This window comes from Drosophila subpulchrella, chromosome 3L (assembly GCF_014743375.2).
Source record: "Drosophila subpulchrella strain 33 F10 #4 breed RU33 chromosome 3L, RU_Dsub_v1.1 Primary Assembly, whole genome shotgun sequence".
In the NCBI taxonomy this organism is placed as follows: domain Eukaryota; kingdom Metazoa; phylum Arthropoda; class Insecta; order Diptera; family Drosophilidae; genus Drosophila; species Drosophila subpulchrella.
In genome coordinates, this window is record NC_050612.1 from 11,728,716 (window position 1) to 11,746,189 (window position 17,474).

At 40.9% G+C, this 17,474-nt stretch overlaps 1 protein-coding gene across 22 annotated transcripts in view; it reads left to right on the plus strand.

Annotated features, from left to right (window-relative positions):
- The window catches only part of LOC119555706 (collagen alpha-1(XV) chain), a 60,929-nt gene that overhangs the window by 32,984 nt on the left and 10,471 nt on the right, over positions 1 to 17,474 (plus strand). For 6 of the 22 annotated variants that reach the window (XM_037867362.1, XM_037867365.1, XM_037867367.1 and 3 more), the window contains exons 5-15: positions 6,781 to 6,876; positions 7,412 to 7,447; positions 7,542 to 7,589; positions 7,887 to 7,950; positions 8,068 to 8,213; positions 8,849 to 8,986; positions 10,204 to 10,257; positions 10,996 to 11,142; positions 14,040 to 14,069; positions 14,439 to 14,552; positions 17,154 to 17,399. In XM_037867362.1, coding sequence (XP_037723290.1) covers positions 6,781 to 6,876; positions 7,412 to 7,447; positions 7,542 to 7,589; positions 7,887 to 7,950; positions 8,068 to 8,213; positions 8,849 to 8,986; positions 10,204 to 10,257; positions 10,996 to 11,142; positions 14,040 to 14,069; positions 14,439 to 14,552; positions 17,154 to 17,399 — 1,119 coding nt within the window. The remainder of the gene's footprint in view (positions 1 to 6,780; positions 6,877 to 7,411; positions 7,448 to 7,541; positions 7,590 to 7,886; positions 7,951 to 8,067; positions 8,214 to 8,848; positions 8,987 to 10,203; positions 10,258 to 10,995; positions 11,143 to 14,039; positions 14,070 to 14,438; positions 14,553 to 17,153; positions 17,400 to 17,474) is intronic. The other 16 variants (XM_037867372.1, XM_037867376.1, XM_037867377.1 and 13 more) reach the window with 8 other exon arrangements.

Genomic DNA, 17,474 nt, shown 5'->3' on the forward strand with positions numbered 1-17,474 from the left:
ACTTGGCACATGTGTGTATGTATCTACTTGTGTATATTTGTAGATGTATCTCATACTCCCCAGGATAAACAGGCAGTGAGATAGGCACTGTGACAGTCGGGGAGCCAGAAGGACAAAGTGACTGAAGGACCGGCAGACAGACGCTTCTGCTAAAAACGTTGGCGCAAAAACTTTTCGAGATTTGTGTCAGCTCGTTTGAGAATTAGTCGTAGGTTTTTAGCAAAATTAAAAAATATCTGTCACTATGCGGTTGGCATTTGCCGTCTCATTGTTTTTCGGTCCCCCGACTGGGTCCCAGATCCCCTTGCTACCCAGCTTTTCCAGTTCCATTTCCACTTCCACTTCCCCTTCCCATTCCCTTGCCCTTCTCCTCTTTAGATTCAGTTTGTGTTTCCATTTCTGTTTCTCTGCCACTATTTAGATAGTCACTTCTGCTCGCTGCACACGGACACTGGAAGATATGCGCATTCAAAACAATGTTATATAAGAAATATTTTAAACAAACCCAAGTGTTCTTAGAAAATTCATAAACAGGTCACTATAATAAATAGAATACTTTCTGTTCTTAAAATAAATAATTATTGAAGCTCTAGATTAAAGTCAGGTTTAAGTAAGAGTAGTTCTGGGTAACTCTTTTAAGAAATATATTTTGGGTTCTCTTAAATACAAATATAAAAGTTAAATCATTTATTATGTTATATGATTTTCCCTATTTAATAAATAGAATTTGTAAGATTTTTTTACATTCAGCTGAACATACGTATGTTGGTATGGATCCATATAGAAGTCCTTTATTATACGCTCCCTACGCTTTGATGCGACTGTTGCTTAAATAATTTATGTGCCGCAAAATGTGCAAAGTAATTTATTCTGATTATATGCAAAACAAGAAGAGCCCAAACAAAATTTTAAAATGGGCATCAAATAAAATGTGAAACGGCCGACGAGTGTCAAAAAAAGGAGCTCTGGAGTCAAGTGTAGAGTGAAGAAAATTAAGTCCTGCACCTGGGCACTGCCTTACATTTGTTTGCCAAGAAGCCCGACTCTTCAAAAAGGGTCGTAAAAATTTATGTTGCTATAATTTAGCTTTAAAATCGCACCAAACCCCAGCCCAGCTCATCCGAAAAGTGAAAAGTGGCAACGAGGGGGCGTAGCACGCATTTAAACGGGAATAAAATAAAATTACAAGAAGTGCGCAACTTTTTGACGTTGCGATTGTTATCCTCGTTGCTCCGGTGTTTTCCTTTTTGGGTTTTTTATTCTTTTATTTTTTACTGAGCACCGAAACGGCTGTCAGAAAGTGATTTAGAAACTATGCTATGACCCGGGCCACTTGGCCAGGTCGAGAGCCGAGTTCTCCGACTTTTCCGAGTTTCGAGTTGGATTGGCATTTGTTTGTTGTCGACTGTCGGCCGCCTGTCGTTGGCGGCCATAAAAGCTGAATTTAAATTCAGCATTTTCGGTATTCTCATTTCCATTTCGTGCGGCCATTGAAAATACATACCTTGAAACGAATTGAAATCCAATTGTTTGCACATTTCTGCGGTTAGCTAATTGAAGCCAAAAATTCCAGCCCAAATTATGTTAGCCGGGGGTGTCAAGTGGCTGAAATATGCGCATAACTCATATAGTTTTTGCCCCTTGAAAGCCGCTGGCAAATATGCTGAAAATGTCAAAACGTCGCTTACATATTTAATGCGCTCTAACAGGCTTAATCGACATTACAAAGTAATTAGAGTTAATTCTTTTGTACTTGAGCGCCCAGAGACACCTGGCAGGTGGCCCAGGTAGTCGGTAGGTAGTCGGAACTCGGTTCTCTGTAGTGGGTCGCAGTTGAAGTGCTTACGCATGTAGCCGGTGACACAGCGAATAACACTGAATCTGATGAGGATGATAATGAAAATGAGGATGGCGATGGTGATGGTGATGGAGATGATGACGAGGATGAGACCCGTATCTGTAAACTGTTGCGCGGCAATTTGCATGGTTAATTATCTATTAACTTGAGCATAACTTTTTTGGGTGGTGCGAGTGCAGGATCCTCAGGACTCGGTTCTCAGAACACAGATACACAAGCACACGAGAGCGAATTAGAAGCCGCCAACGTAAAATATTATATATACATCCGTTTCCGCTGTTGTTCTGGCGGTGGCTGCCATTGTCATTATGTAAGAGGCAAAGCGAAATGAGAAAAATTAAAATGCTTCCAGCAACCAAGTAAAAGAATAAATACTCTTGAAGATGATTTCATTTCTCAACATTAGTTAAACCTTGCACATCAGTCAATTGTTAATAGGAAATACTATTGTAGTCTATAAGTAATAAAAAACGTAAGACTTTCAAGATAAATTGTAAAGTGCAATAGGACATTCTTATCATGGAAATTATATCATTCAGTTTTATGAAAACTCGTCCTGAATTTCTTAAAGCCTTTACCAAAATTTATAAAAATACTTAAAAATTACACAAATTACCTCAAACTGAACTATTATAAATAATATTTTGAATTATTTCTAAAAATGAATTGTTTTTATAGTCCATATACCCCTATACCCTCAATAAGTTCCATAAATATATAGCATACACGAGCAGCGTCAGCGGAAACAAGTTTATGGTAATCTTAATGCCTAAAGCTTTCCTTTGTTTTGATGCCGCTGCATGCCGTAAATTTCACTTATTAAATATTTGTGCTTAATTAAGAATTTAACTCTTACAAAAAGAGGAATGTTGGGAGGTAAGTGGCTTCGGGACCAGACTTTAGCTGGCATTGGGAGCACGGTTCAAACTAGGCTTTAAGTTTTATTACGTATAATTCAGGCCAGGTAAGGTGTGCTCAACATAAAGCTACCTTGAGTTATGACCTCCGTTAAAAGTTTGACATGCACTCTAAAAGTTGGAGAAAACTTTTAAATGATTTTAAATGTATATAATTTCGGAGAAGAGGACTTACCAGTCAAAAAACATTTTTCTGTGTCATTTTTGTCAGTTGAATACAATAGATCAATATAAATAAAATGGCCTAAAATAGTATGTTAAAAAAATACACAAGTGCCTACATTTGTCTGGAAATGTGTCCCACGACCAAAATAAATAAATCTTGTTTAGTAAATAAACACAAATAACATTTTATAGTTTCTATAAACATCGATTGAACAAGTTCCTTTCACAAATTTCTGATTGAGACAATTGAAGAGTTATGGCTTGCCAATACATTCGAATTCGAAACGAATCGGAGTCGGAATCCATTTTCGGTTAATTCTTAAGAGCCCCCAATCGATCTCCATTATTGACACTTTTTTGACAAATTGCCAGATAGCCGCAGAGGAGAGTGGGTGACGTCTGTGGCCAGAAGTTGGGAGTCCTTTTTCTTGTCCTGCAACTCGCCAGTGAAACGTGTCTCGCATTTTTGAGTAGCACGGACAAAGGCCGGTCTACCTTTCTGGTTTAGCCGGCGAATGGCGATTGGCGAATGGCGAATGGCAAATGGAAAAGGGTCAACGATTTGCGTATTATTTGCTTTATTTTCAATACGCAGAGTAAAACCCTCGTCAGTAGCAAAAAAGGACTCATTGCTAGGCAATGAATGCCTTGCTGTTGCGCAAATATCACCGCACCTTCTGGCATCCCCACGCCCTGCTCCTGGCTCCTTGCATGTGGTGTCCTTGCTCCGCTTCCTTCGCATTTCAGTTCGTTTCTGGCCTTAATTATGTGCGGCACTGAACAAACAACAAATGCGAAAGCACACATGCAGCCCATGTGCACATGCACTTTCAGCCCAGTTAATTGCTCATGGCACTCGGAGCTCGCTCTTTGCGCCACTTGACCGACCTGAGACGTCCACCTACCGTCCTGCCATCCAACCCACTGATTCCCAGCCCACTGCTCTTGGCCGGACACTATTTAAACTAAATGCTCACCTTAAAATCACATTCCACCTGGATCCCGGGCACCGAAATTGTTTCTTTTGCCTGCGGCCAGCTTTTCGTTATTTAAATCGGCCTTTGTCTGCGCTTGACCCTCTGTCACAACGGCTGTTGTTGTTCGCACCCACAATCCCCGACTGCACTGGGAAAAAAAACATGCCTTATTTTATTGGCAACTCAACTTTTAAAAATCACATGTTAGTCCTTTAGCTGAAAGAACTTGACATTTAAAAATCCATGTAGGTCTATAGGTCAATAACAAAAGTTAACATGCCATTGAGAAACTAGTCCAAGGGTTACATAAAAATATTTAGCCTGAAATGATATCAATTCAACTGGACTAAAGCTTTATAAAATGGCAGACATATCTATCCGAGTACTGTATTCTCATTTCAAACTTAAATTGGTTTTATTAAGCACCACTTTTTTAAGTATTTGAAAACACACCCAAGAGGCTTTAGTTCATTTGGTTATCTAAAGTTTTCAATTTGATTTTTTGGTATATTTTAAAAGTTGGAATAGTTAAACTTTAATATTTTTTCTCCGTTCACTTGTTTACTTGCTCTTTTTCGTTGGACAGTTGCCTTTGCAGCTGCTCGATGTCGTGCACAATATTGTGGAGGCGAGCGGCTTTGATGTCCTCTTATCAGTTCATCGCCCTGAATTTCTGTCGTACTCAAGGAGGGGTCGAAAAGGGTTCTCGGTGTCGTCGAGGCTAAGCCCTTTTTGCTCAGATAGTTTTTTCTTGGCAGATCTACATTGAAATAAGAGTTAGCTCGGAATGTCAAAGCTTATACTTGGCTAAGCTAATGTCCACGTAATAGTATGGTCGCGGTAATTATTATTCTTTATAAAAAAGGACTCGTGGTTTTCCTGAAATGCGATGCACAAAGGAGAGGAAAGTGCACAATGGGCTAACTGCTGTCAATTTACTTAGTCCAAAATGCAGGTAATAATGAGAACCAATCCAGTGGCAGCGAAAACATCTAAAATGGCGACGTGGACTCACGCCCAAAAATGCCACTTCCTGCGTCTTAATTTCCGTTTCAAGTGAATTTCCTTGCTGCTAATTTTGTTGCACACACATACAACCGCAGAGCACGTGCTCCAATGGAAACTGGGCCACACGGACACGACCACGGACAAAATGGCTCTACGGACAGAGATACGGACACGGATATACGGACAGAGACCCGGACACAAACACGGACATTGCTTTCATGCTTCGCCTCTACAACCAGTGATTTTCGCCGGCTTGCCATTTGTTTAGCGCATAGTTTTCTTGAACCAAAACAAAGCAATGCCCGAAACAAAGCGAAAACTTTAATATCCGCACTCAATGGCACAACAGCAACAAGCTACATGGCGAACAATGCGCACTTCAATGTCTATTGATGGGCCACGTGTGTGTTACAGCCCAAAGCCCCCTCGGTTCTTATCCTTGTATTGTATATCCTCTCTGAACCCCCTTGCATTGTCAACGGCCAAAGTTTTGGGGCGTTTATGCGCGGGATATGGTGGTATTTCGGCAGGGGAATTTTAAAATCAGATACTGTTGTATTTTATAAGGAAATATTTGGTGTGTTTTCGTAATTACCATCAGCGTGATATCATTACAATTGAAATATATGCCGAAATATGTCAGAAAAAACATATCGGTCAATGATAATATGAGGAAAATAAGAGCATTTTTTTAAGTTTTTAATTACCATAAATTTTTGAGATATATAAAACTGTTATTTTTTGCCTCTTTGCATTAAAATTAATGTTATATGGTTTTTACAAATTTATATATATGATGAATTTATATTTTATTTTAAGGAAATATAATAAAATAAATCATTACATAAAATTTCACATGGAAGGATAATTGGCTATTTATAATATTTCTAAATATGACTTTTTTTTAAACCAAGATCAAGTTTGCAGTTTTGCAATCGCGATGTGGACTTTCTACTTTTCTTTCCCCATAAACTCGGGGTCCAAAAAGCCAGATAGCAAGTTCTCCACAGACTTGGCGCATATTAAGCCATTGTGAGCCTTGCCAGGACGCTTTTAACCCGAAATTCAACGAGTTAGCGTCTCAGACAAAACTTTTTTAACTGAGCGGGGGCATAAAAGCTCCTTGGCCATTACTATCATTCACAGGGAGCAGTAGCAACAACTACAATAACCGGCTGCTATTACGGTGGCTTAGTCCTGGGATCCTGAGTCCTGCGTCCTGAAACCGGAGTCCTGTGCCTGAGTGTTTGCTGCCATTTTTATTTGCTAGCTCTGGGTTTATGGGCAAATGTGCATTGAGCATTTGTGTGCCTCTATCTGGGGAAGTGAGTCTGTGTGTCTGCAGCCAGGAACAGAAACAGGACTAAGAACTAAGGACTCTGGACTCCGGACACAGCAGCATTGTTTGTGGTTCATTGTCTTCATAGGACCATTCCGTATTCCGTATGCCGTATGCCGTGTTCCATGTTCCGTAGTTAGTATCTGCGGTTAGCAGTTCGACTGCCTGCTTGCAAGTGGTTATTTATCCAGGCCCCTTCTGGGTTAATGTGAAATATGCATGCTTAATTGTAATTCTAAATCCAAAACCACGGCACATTAGTTGTCCGGGCGGCAGTCACTGTTGCAAATTAACATCAATAATAAATTTCGATTTGCGGCAATTACGACTGGACCCAGTTGGTGCTTTATAGATGTACGGGTTAGGTATATACATATATGTGAAAATTGATTGATTTATTATGTATAGGGCTGTGGGCATCCCATTGTGCCGCTGCCTCGATGAAAAGCGTTTCGAAAATTATTCCACTCGCAGTCTATATTATGCGTATATTGCTAATGTTAATATTTAACACAGGGCTATTTAGAAAAAATCAATGTCTATGGTAATCCCGATGCCATCAATTATACATGCATGCCGCCCCCAAAGGCAACGGTCGCTCCCACCACGGCGGTAAGTCATCATCAGCACCATCGACATGGACGACACCACTAAACCAACAGAATGCATCGCTTTGCATTTAAATTAATTAATGGGTAGCCGGACAAATCATCTTACTGATAAATTACATTAAAATTGCATTATGTCCGCATAAGTGAGAGAATATTTGCATGGGATTTGCGTTTATTTATTGAGACTACTAATGCTGCAAATAGCATGTAATCAGGATCTACTTATGTGATGATGTATTTTTAATCCGTGCGCAGTAAAGTTATATTTGTGAATTAAACAGCTCATCGAGGATAAGCTTGTTGGTTTAAGGCTGCAATTGCAAAATCAATTTTGCACTAGAAATTTCTAAGCGAGTCCCTTGTGATATTTGCAAATCCCCCTACACATTCTAATTAACTAACAAAATTTACAAATTAAATGGTTGGGAAAAATATCATCTACATTAATTTAAATTTTATTTGTAACCTTACTTAATAAATTTATTTCAATTCTTACATTTTGGACATTTATTTATACCTTTATTTATGTTTTAAAGGATGAGGATTCCTTTCTTTTTGAAGGATCTGGAACGGTATGTTGATTTCTAAATTTTAATTTAATTTTACCCTGCTTCCCCTATCATTTATTTGTTTCCCTTTCCTACTTTCCATATTTTTGGCACCAAGAGTTATCCCCTCGAAGACTCAACGGAAGTGGATATTTGGGGTGATGAGGTTAGTCCGTAGACCGATTAAACGGAATGCAATTAACTAAAGTAATTCTCAGTGCATTTAACAAGTGCAGCTGAGATTGCGTTGGCATTGTTTGGCTATTGCTATTGACAGTGCTCTTAAAAAGCCATAAAAAGGGGATATTGGTCGGCAGTGGTCAGCAGTGTGGCCGCACTTTGCATAATTAAATATTTATATTTTGTTATAACTTATAAAGTGGGGCCGTCGAAGTGAAAATCGATGGGTCCGACAGCAGTTTGCACTCGGTTCTTAATGAATTTTCGATTTCCCTCTCCGCAGGCGACGGACATCTTCGACGCCAGTGGAATGCCCCCGGGACAGACGCAGTACACGCACGAGAGACGTAAGTGCAGCCCCAGCCCCCTGCGGAATCCATTCCACTCTAGCTAATGTGGTCCCGGTTATGCTAATGCAATGCCACTTTTTTAATTTCCCCTCTTTTTTACATCCGTTCTTGCAGCGTACCGCGGCATCAAGGGCGAGAAGGGAGAGCGCGGCCCCAAAGGCGACAGCATTCGCGGTCCGCCGGGACCTCCGGGTCCTCCGGGGCCCAAGGGTGAAACGGCCGCCTATCCGCCCTTTGTGGAGACTACGAGTGCGGGGGCTGTGAGTATTGAAAATTGAGACTTATTTGCCACGAGCATCTGCACAGAGGAAAAATATCACGATAAGGTTATAACGAATTTTAAGGTTAAAACAAATGTCAGATTTCTAGAATATGTCAGATAGCTCCCTAAATAATCCGAATCACTTTTAAATATGTCTAAAAGTAGACTATGATTTCTTAAAACCCGGAAGTTTGTTAAGGTCAAAAGATTTCTGTATAAGTATTAAGAGCATAATTTTAGAGGCCTTCTAAAATCGATTTAAATTTTAAAAAACCTGCCAAAATATCCTAAAAACAAGACATTACCAATATTTAAATTTTAGAATCCAAAAAGTAGAATATGATTTTTTAAATATAGATGGCGTAAGAACTTATTATATTTGGTACATTATATTTAGGACACCTTGATAATTAAGGCTTAAATTGTCCAGAAAATATATCCTCATTGAATTTATTTACTTTAAATACCAAAAGTTATACAATTCATGATATTTAGACTCCAAAAACCGTTGATATTTTTCTCTGTGCCATCGCGATGGGCAACGCGAAATTGCCTGCCTGTCCTAACGATGTGCCGTGGTAATGCGATCCGCTTGAAAGCCAGGTGCTAAGTTTGTTTTTCATCCCTCCGCAGAAATACACTGGCGAGTGTACATGTAACGCGTCTGATATCCTAGAGGCCATTAAGGACAATGAGTCGTTGCGGGAGACGTTGCGAGGAGCGCCCGGAGCGGCGGGCAAGGATGGAAAGCCAGGTACCCCTGGTCACACCGTAAGTACCGATCCCACTCATTTCCCGTGAATTTCTCTATCTATTTTCATACTCTAGTAGAGGGTTTATTGACTACGAGCATTGTAGCATAAAGTTGAAGAGTGATTGAGTATAAAGTTTTACTTATTCAGTACCCAAGTCATACCTCCAAATACATAGGAAAATATTTACGGAATTGCGTAGCTATCTAAATAACCAATTTAAAAATAGTTGAAATTCATTTTAAAGTTTCAAAACTGGAGTTACGAGTTTCATTTTAAAAAAGGAGCCGGAACTGAAGGTCTTAAGCCTGGTTTATGTTGTACTTGAACAAACTATATAATCGATCCGAAAGGTATTTCTTCAACGATAGCTGGAGCTAAACTCCCTTTTATGTTTTTCTTCCTTTCCTTGAGCTTATCTGTGTGTACGGCAATTTCGAGTTACAACGGGTTGGCAAAAAGGCAATATTTGACATGAATCTAACACATTTTCAATTTCATTACACACATCGTCTAATCTCCAAGAGAGAGTGGCTTGAAGGAGGATGGCAGATGGTTGCTGGTGGACTGGGGAATTGGCAAAGAGGGGGGCGATTTCAGAAGGGTCTCTGCATGTTTTCCCATGTCAAACATCATAATTTGCACAGTGCAGTGTGTGCGTGCGTGTGTGTGCGTGTAACCGGAAATGGAAAAAACGTTAACGTACACACACTTACGCAGTTGCGCTGAAGATGAGGAAGAGGAGAAAATGGGACCGAATCGTAACGAAAATCTTCTTTATGCGCCAGCTCACGCTTAAACACTTATCCACTCTACGGGTGCTACTCGTTATATTATCTCATCAACTGGGAACGTCTTTGGCAACCATAAGAGTTCACTCTGGATACACAAAGGATGTCTCTATGTCTGTCTGTCTGTGTGTATGTCCTGAACTACACTTGACTATGTACTTGCCATTTACTACTCGCAGTGTATGTGTGTAAGTGCGGGTCAAAGGCAAAGTCCACAATGTTACAGCCTTTCCACTCCTTCGGCCACTCGACTCACTTAAGTGCTTATCACGCAACAGGGCCAAAAACTTTGAGCAGCTAACCGAAAATATAGAAACGCTGAATGCATGTCCATTACCCAGGGAATTATTCAAAACGAAATGCGAAAGCGAAAGCAGGCCAAAGACATTCACTTCTAAAGCCCCCCGTCTATTTATTCAAACTCGCATTTTCTGGGGCACTCCAGCAACCTGTGGAACGCAGCCTCTTCAATGCGATGCAATACATCAAAAGGAAAGCGGTATGCCGGGCATTCTGTGGTCCATTGCCAGCAGCTAACGGCTAGGGAAATATGCCAGCTTAAGGCCCCCTTTATCAGCCACCACCATCCATTCCGTCGACCCAAAAAACTGGCTCCCACTGACCCGCGCCCTTAAATCCCCACCCTTAACCCCTCCACCAAAAAGGCTTTTCCAGGCTCGGTGAAATATGGCAAGCTGGCGCGCATACCGGAAATTCCAGCGACAACTTTGTTGCCCCACTGCTAATCCCTTAACTAATAGCAATTAATTTAAAAGACGACGATAAGCAACAACTACACAGCCTAACAACAACAGGAACATGGCAATGGCACGCAAATGGCTCACAGCGTGACCATTTTGCATAAGATTAAGAACATCGGGAGACACATTTTTTGTGTACCCATCCATGTCGCCTATTGGAATGTCGAGACCCCTAACCCAAAGTCCAATCCCAAAGACCCCCCAAAAACCGAACCACATGCCATGTAGATTAATGAGCTCGGTCTAAAACGCAACGATTATGTAAATCGACCGCAGCCAGTTAGGAAAGCCAAAAACTGTAGCTCCAGCTCGAACCCAGAAATAGCTCCTTGTAGAACTGGCCATGTAGACGTAGATTTGTAGCTCTAAGGACGCAGGACACGTTATATGCACGCCCACTAATGTGATTTATTTCTCTGTCGCTGCCGGCGACGTTTCTTCCGTTCTCCTCATCGTTTTCGTTCACATTTATCCAGGGAGCCACCGGAGTGCCAGGAGCCAGAGGCGCCCGGGGGTCCGAAGGTGCCCAGGGGCTGAAGGGCGAGCCAGGCGTCGACGGACTGCCCGGAGTCGTGGGTCCACCGGGACCACCGGGTCCGCCTGGTTTGCCCGAGAATTACGATGTAAGTATCCCAAAACGAAACAAAATAGAAAACAATTTGAATTTATTTACAAGTCTATATGCTAAGTTACGTCTTAACGGGCTTATACGAAGAACTCATTACACAATTTGAAAGCGCAATGGGGGTTTCACATGGAATTTATTTGTTGGTTTTATCTAAACCCTAACAATTAAATTAGAAAACTAGAAACATTTAACATTTCGAAATATTGGGATACATCATTAAACATTTTTTTAAGTCCGTCAGTTCTAAACATATCATGAAAAACCATGTCTTAACATAATTTATATGAGTTTGAAATAAATTCAAATTTAAACAACCTTAAGACTTGTAATATTTAATAAAATAAAAAATAGTTTTCCCAATTTTAGTTCTAGAACCAATTGTAAAACCTTTTACTTGTTAAAAAATGTTCTACTGAAACCCTCATAAATTTCTTTGGCTTGTCCAAAGTTTTAAGTCTCAAAGTAATTACTAAGTTAATACATATAATACCTTTTTTCTTTATATATGTTGTTATCTTTAAAAATAATACTGTTAAAAAATATATATTTAACATTCTAACAATATCTTTTTATCTATTTATAGAGAGAAAGGGTATTCATTCTTCGGCTAATCGAAGATAATATTGTTTCCAATTTTCCTGACTTTGTTTTAACTTTACTTTCGATCAAAATTGCACCTTTTACATTGGGCAAACAGAGGCGTAAGATGGCTAATGCAGTTGCTCGATGTCTGGGCCCGTATCCTGCCGTCCTTATCCTGCCGTCCGTATCCTTCCGTCTTCTGCTCCGTCTGTCCGTCTGTTTTTCAATCACGCACATCTTTATGAATTGCGACTGGCCAAGGTAAACGTCCGTCGTGTTTTACAAGCCGCACAATTTGCCTAAACTAATTTCCTTCCTGGCTCGCACAGTAACTGTGAAAAATTACCACCCTGGTGGCTCGTGGCGTCACGCCAGCTCCAGTCCCTGACTCGGACTCTGATTCAGATTCTGATTCAGTTTCAGTTTCCTGCCCAGAGCCAGAGTCTGCCTGCCAAAAGCGGGCACGTTCAGTGGCCACCATTGTCGTTGTCGCGAATGCCACAAATGGCCTATCTCAGCTAATAATCTTAAAACCGCAAGGGTTCCGCGAAAACATCTCCTGACGAAGCGAAAGGGCCCAAACCAAAGCGTCTTGAGCACGCGAGCCGCCAGTTCTAGCCCAAATTGAAGTGGAGTCGTCGTGTCGACGTTGAAGTCAGGTGGAGTCAACACCGTGGAAAATTATGATTAATTTTATAGTAGTGTTAGCGTTAGTATTTCGTAAAAAGCGTTAAAAGGGCAATCTTGACAATAGTCATTTAAAAATCCAAATATCCATCCACAGAAAACTATAGAAATTAAGCTAAAACGTTAGAACTTGAGGAGAAATAACTAAATAAATAATACCACTCCAATCTGAATTTTTGAAAATTTTAGACAACAAAATGTTTATATAAATATAAACGAATTTACTAAAATAAATTCCATAACTAAAAAATATACGCAATTTATTCCGACATTTTTAAGGTCAGGTAAAATATTTCTTTGGATTAGAGATTATAAACAGTTTTAAATTATTCTTAGCATACTATAAAGTCTTATGAATATTGTCATGAGGTTTTTTAACCGTAGTTGGAAAACTTCCTGAATTAAGTTTAAAGAAGTAGTTGCATTTCTTATAGATTTTCCTATTCCGAATATTTATATTTATACATTTTTCAATAATCCTATAATTCTCCGTGCCTTAGTTTAGACTTTTGGCGGCAATGGTCTCAGTTTTCGAGGCTCCAGATTCAGGGTGCCGCATGCCGCATGCCACATGCCAATGTCGATGGCGGTGTTCCAGCTGGTGGCAATTACTGTTATCAGCGCACGGCGCGCAGTTCACGCGGTTAAATGCGGTAACACGCACACAGACACAGATACACAAACACAGATACAGGCAGACGCCCACACAAAGGCAAACACATCACCCATCCGCACCGTTGCCACTTTGAACCCTTTCATGCAAGAGCGAAACTTTTCTTTTTGCCGCTCGGCTTTATCACCGCATTTCAACGCCGTGTGTAGCCCGCTTTTCTTTTTCCTCTAACTGGTGGGTTGGAGTGGGCGGATGGGTTGGCAGTGGGCGGAGAAAGGAGGAGAAAGCCCCGTAATCATTATCGCACTGTTACGTTTATGAAAGTGTCAAGCTACTTGTGGCCGACGATGCGGCAGTAAAAATCAGACAGGCACTCGCCGGTCGGCCCGCCCATTGTTTAATGTCGGAGGGTTTATCATCATTATCATCGTCCCAGAGCCGGAGCCTTTTAAAAGCTTTCCGTGGGTGTCATACCCACTGTGTTATCCCCTGGAAACCAGGACTAGGAACAAATGGGTTTGAATTAGAGCATATAATATACAATAATAAAATATAAGTAAGGGAAAAAGAAAGGTTAGCAAAATGTATAAAGAATGAATTTCAGACAAAAGTGTATATATGTATATATAATATCTGCAATTTTGAGGACCACCGTTTTAAAGGGTACACAATTTGTTTAACACCCCAATCCAAACAAGACTTTCTAAAGGCTCATTTAGAGTCCTTAAGGGGGAAATGCTTTTATGTTTATTAGAACGGCTTTTGATAGTTGACAAGACTTTCACTTTGTCAAATGTTTTCTTCAAAAATTCCATTACCCATGCCCAAGTATATAAATACTCGAATGTTTCCCCATAAAAGTTGCAGTTTTGAAACGTTTTCTGATTTGATACCAGTGAAATCATCTACTAATACGCTTTAATTTCACGCCCATTGCTCTATATTATTGTAAAACGTATATCGAATCCAAAAATTATGTATTCTTGTAACCATCAACACATAAATAACAGATAAATTGGAATCCAACCAGGACCTTCAAGGTATAAACATTTTAACAATTTCATTTATGTTCCCACCACCACTACTACTTACTCGTTAATATGACAAAAGTAAAAAAGGTTTGCCCGGGGTAAGCGATGGCCACAGCCTGTAATGGACTAGAACCACTTGGCATCATTAGCCACGCCCCGATATCTGAGAGGCGGTCCGCCCCCAGCCAAAAAAAAAGATCATTAATCAAATTTCCGCCGTGTGTTTGGTATCCGGGTTGTCCTTCGTCAAAAAGGACCGCCTGCTGTGGCCAAAAAAAGAGATCAGAAAAATGGGGTCCCGACTACATGTATCGAAAATAAATTGTACAACAAGCAAATATTTAACAAATTACTATGCCTATACACATACCCACACAGGAATCCCTAATGGTCAACTCGATGGGCACATTCCGGGGTACGACGCAGCCGGGGGCCAAAGGTGTGCCCGGCGAGAAAGGTGATGCCGGCCAGAAAGGAGAGCGTGGCGATCCGGTAAGTCAGGGGGCATGTCTAATAAATGGCCCGGGTTATCCTCCGACCTCGTCCCTAGACCCGTCCACTTCCCTAGTCGTCCCTAGTCGTCCCTAGTCGTGCGGGCGTGGGTGTATGCATTACAAAGTGTTACTCGGGCCCACTCGATTGTTGTTTCAAATATACCTACTCGTATAATAATTTCTGCCCTATTGACTACTCAATTGATTTTGAGGCTTCTTAAAAGGGCAATCGGGCCAAGGAGCACAAATGAGCAAACAGGCTGCGACGATAATTCGCTATTGGCCATAGCAATAATCATGTTTAGCAGGCTGTTTTGGAGCACTAGGATAGAGAGGTTCGAGTTTATGATATCAGATTAAAATGTGTTTTGAACATCTTTTGAATTTCATGCCGAAAAACCAAAATCATATTTTTGAACAGATTTTTAAATTTATTATTAGATTTGGTATATTTGGTATGGTTTGATATTCCAAATCATTGATATAAGTCCTTAGATTTTTAAAAATGTTTCTTTCAATCTTACAATACGCCATCTACTTACTTATATTATTTTAATTAATATTATTATATATAAATATTGTTTATTCAATGAAATTATATAATACATTATTTTACATTTATTTTTTTTTATAATACATTTATTTTTATAGAAACTTTTTAAAAATTCCTATCACCAAAAAGTATACTAAAATATAGCTAAACAAAAACTGTTTTACAAGTAACAAATACATAAAATATGAACTTAGTTCAAAAGTTAGTTAAGGCAAGACTCCTTACTTAAGATAATAAATACTAAAAGCATAAGTGGTTTGCTACTAAAGTCTATTTGAAAATGTTATTACTCTCTGAAAGGAATTATGTAGCCTATAAATGCCAAACGATTAACCTCGTGAAAGGATAAACGCCCCAACTCCTAAATTACTTTCCTGAGTTCGAGCTAAATGGTACCCACTTTGATAGATAGTAATAATTCTTTGGGGGCGCTCAGCTCCAGCTGAGTTTCACCCCACAATTTCATATTTATGGCATCACAGTCATTTGTGCAGGAAATACACAATTTGGGGCATAAATTTCTATCAGCAGTTGGCCCGAAATGCGTCACTTGAGACGAAGAGACGATGTCTCCAGATTTCTTGTCCAATTTGTGTGCATTTATAGCCCATTTGATTTTCAGTGGATACGGGGGACACACACACAACACATCCCCTTCATAAACTATTTGGTTTCGTTTCTTTTCACTTCTCGTTTTGGCATTACTTCCATAATAAGTTTTGGTCATTCGGGGAGCTCATCCTGCTTAGGCGACGCTTACTTCCCAGCCATTACCCAGTACCCTGTACCCTGCATGCCATTTAGCAGCTTAGTTGGGGTGGCTTTGCACCCTCGGACACCCTCTTTTCCAGGATCCCCGTTCCCCCGCTCGTATTTCTTTTATGCGCTACCTCAAAACTTAAATCTGCCAACCAGGACTGGCGTAATGTGCTTGCTGTTAGTCTGTTTGTTTGTGGGTTTTTTCCAGGCTTTGGCTTTGGGTTAACCCAATGATCCCGACTCCCACTCACGTGGACTTCCGGTGTCGCAGATTACTCCTGCGAACAACATCCAAATTGGGCCCACGACCTCAGATATACATAAGTAATACTTATGCGGCTTGTGGCAGAGAAATCTGGCGTAACAAGGTTGCTTTTAAGTAGTTTCTCCCCACGGAGGCCACACCCGGAATTAATCGTGCGTGAAATAAAAAGAAATTATGCAAACAGCCCCCTGCCACACACACATTATTAAAAAATCGATTGGGATTTTTTATGATAAGTTCACGCCCAATTTGTCAGCGAAGCGCCGAATATATATACACTCCACGATATTGCATTACAATTTTCGGGGAAAACTAATATGGAAATTAGCATTTTAAACGTATGAATACACGCACAATTAGCCACGTTTCATTAAGCCTAAAAACAGGGGATCTTGAAAGACAGCCTCCGGAGCAGTCGTGTGTGTGTGTGTGTTGCCTTATTAATTATTCATTAGTTGGTATTAAGTTGACGCTATGGAGCCGGCTCTTATAAGGCCCAAGGAATAACAGCAGCCGGATCAGCCTTTGCCTCCCCAAAAACATCCAAAATCCAGCGCGTGCGAATTTATGGCGAACCATTTAAGGCTCTGATGATGTGGAAGACGACGTCTACGACGATGCTGGGGATGAATTGAGATTGGGATGTAGATGGAGATGGAGGAGTACGGGGGCTCAAAGGAAAGGAAGATGTAGGCGAATTTCCACAAAGCCAAAGGGACCTTCTCAGCCGAAAGGAATATGGTTTTGTGTTTTCGGGCTTGTCACCAGGCGGCATTGCATAAATTTCGTGAGTGTGTGCGGCATTTCGGAATTGATTTGATTTCAAAATGAGTTTGAATTGAATTTTTTGCTCGCTCGTCGACAAAACGTTTGAAATTGAGTTTTACGGCCAAATTAGGCGAGAACTGCTAGGCCCCCCAAATCCCTATAACCGAATCCCTATCCCCTGGGCACGTGTAGTCGTATTATTCAAGACCGTAAATCATTTCACACACTTTCTCTTCTTTCCAACCGAAAAACAGGGTCACAAAGGTGCACACGGGCCCAGCGGCTCAAAGGGTGAGCCCGGCGAACCGGGAACACCAGGACTGCCGGGATTGCCGGGACAGGCCGGACAGCCCGGCGGACTCGAGGGCCTCGCCAGCGCCAATGGGACCAAGGGCGAGAAGGGCGAGAAGGGCATGCGGGGTCGGCGCGGCGGAACGGGAGCCACTGGACCAATTGGACCGCCCGGAAAACCCGGGGCCATGGGCGATATTGGACACTCGGTAAGTGAGAGGGCAGCGAGACAGAGAGAGTCCCGGCCACTCGCCAACTTTTCCATGCATATTCATGAGATTGAC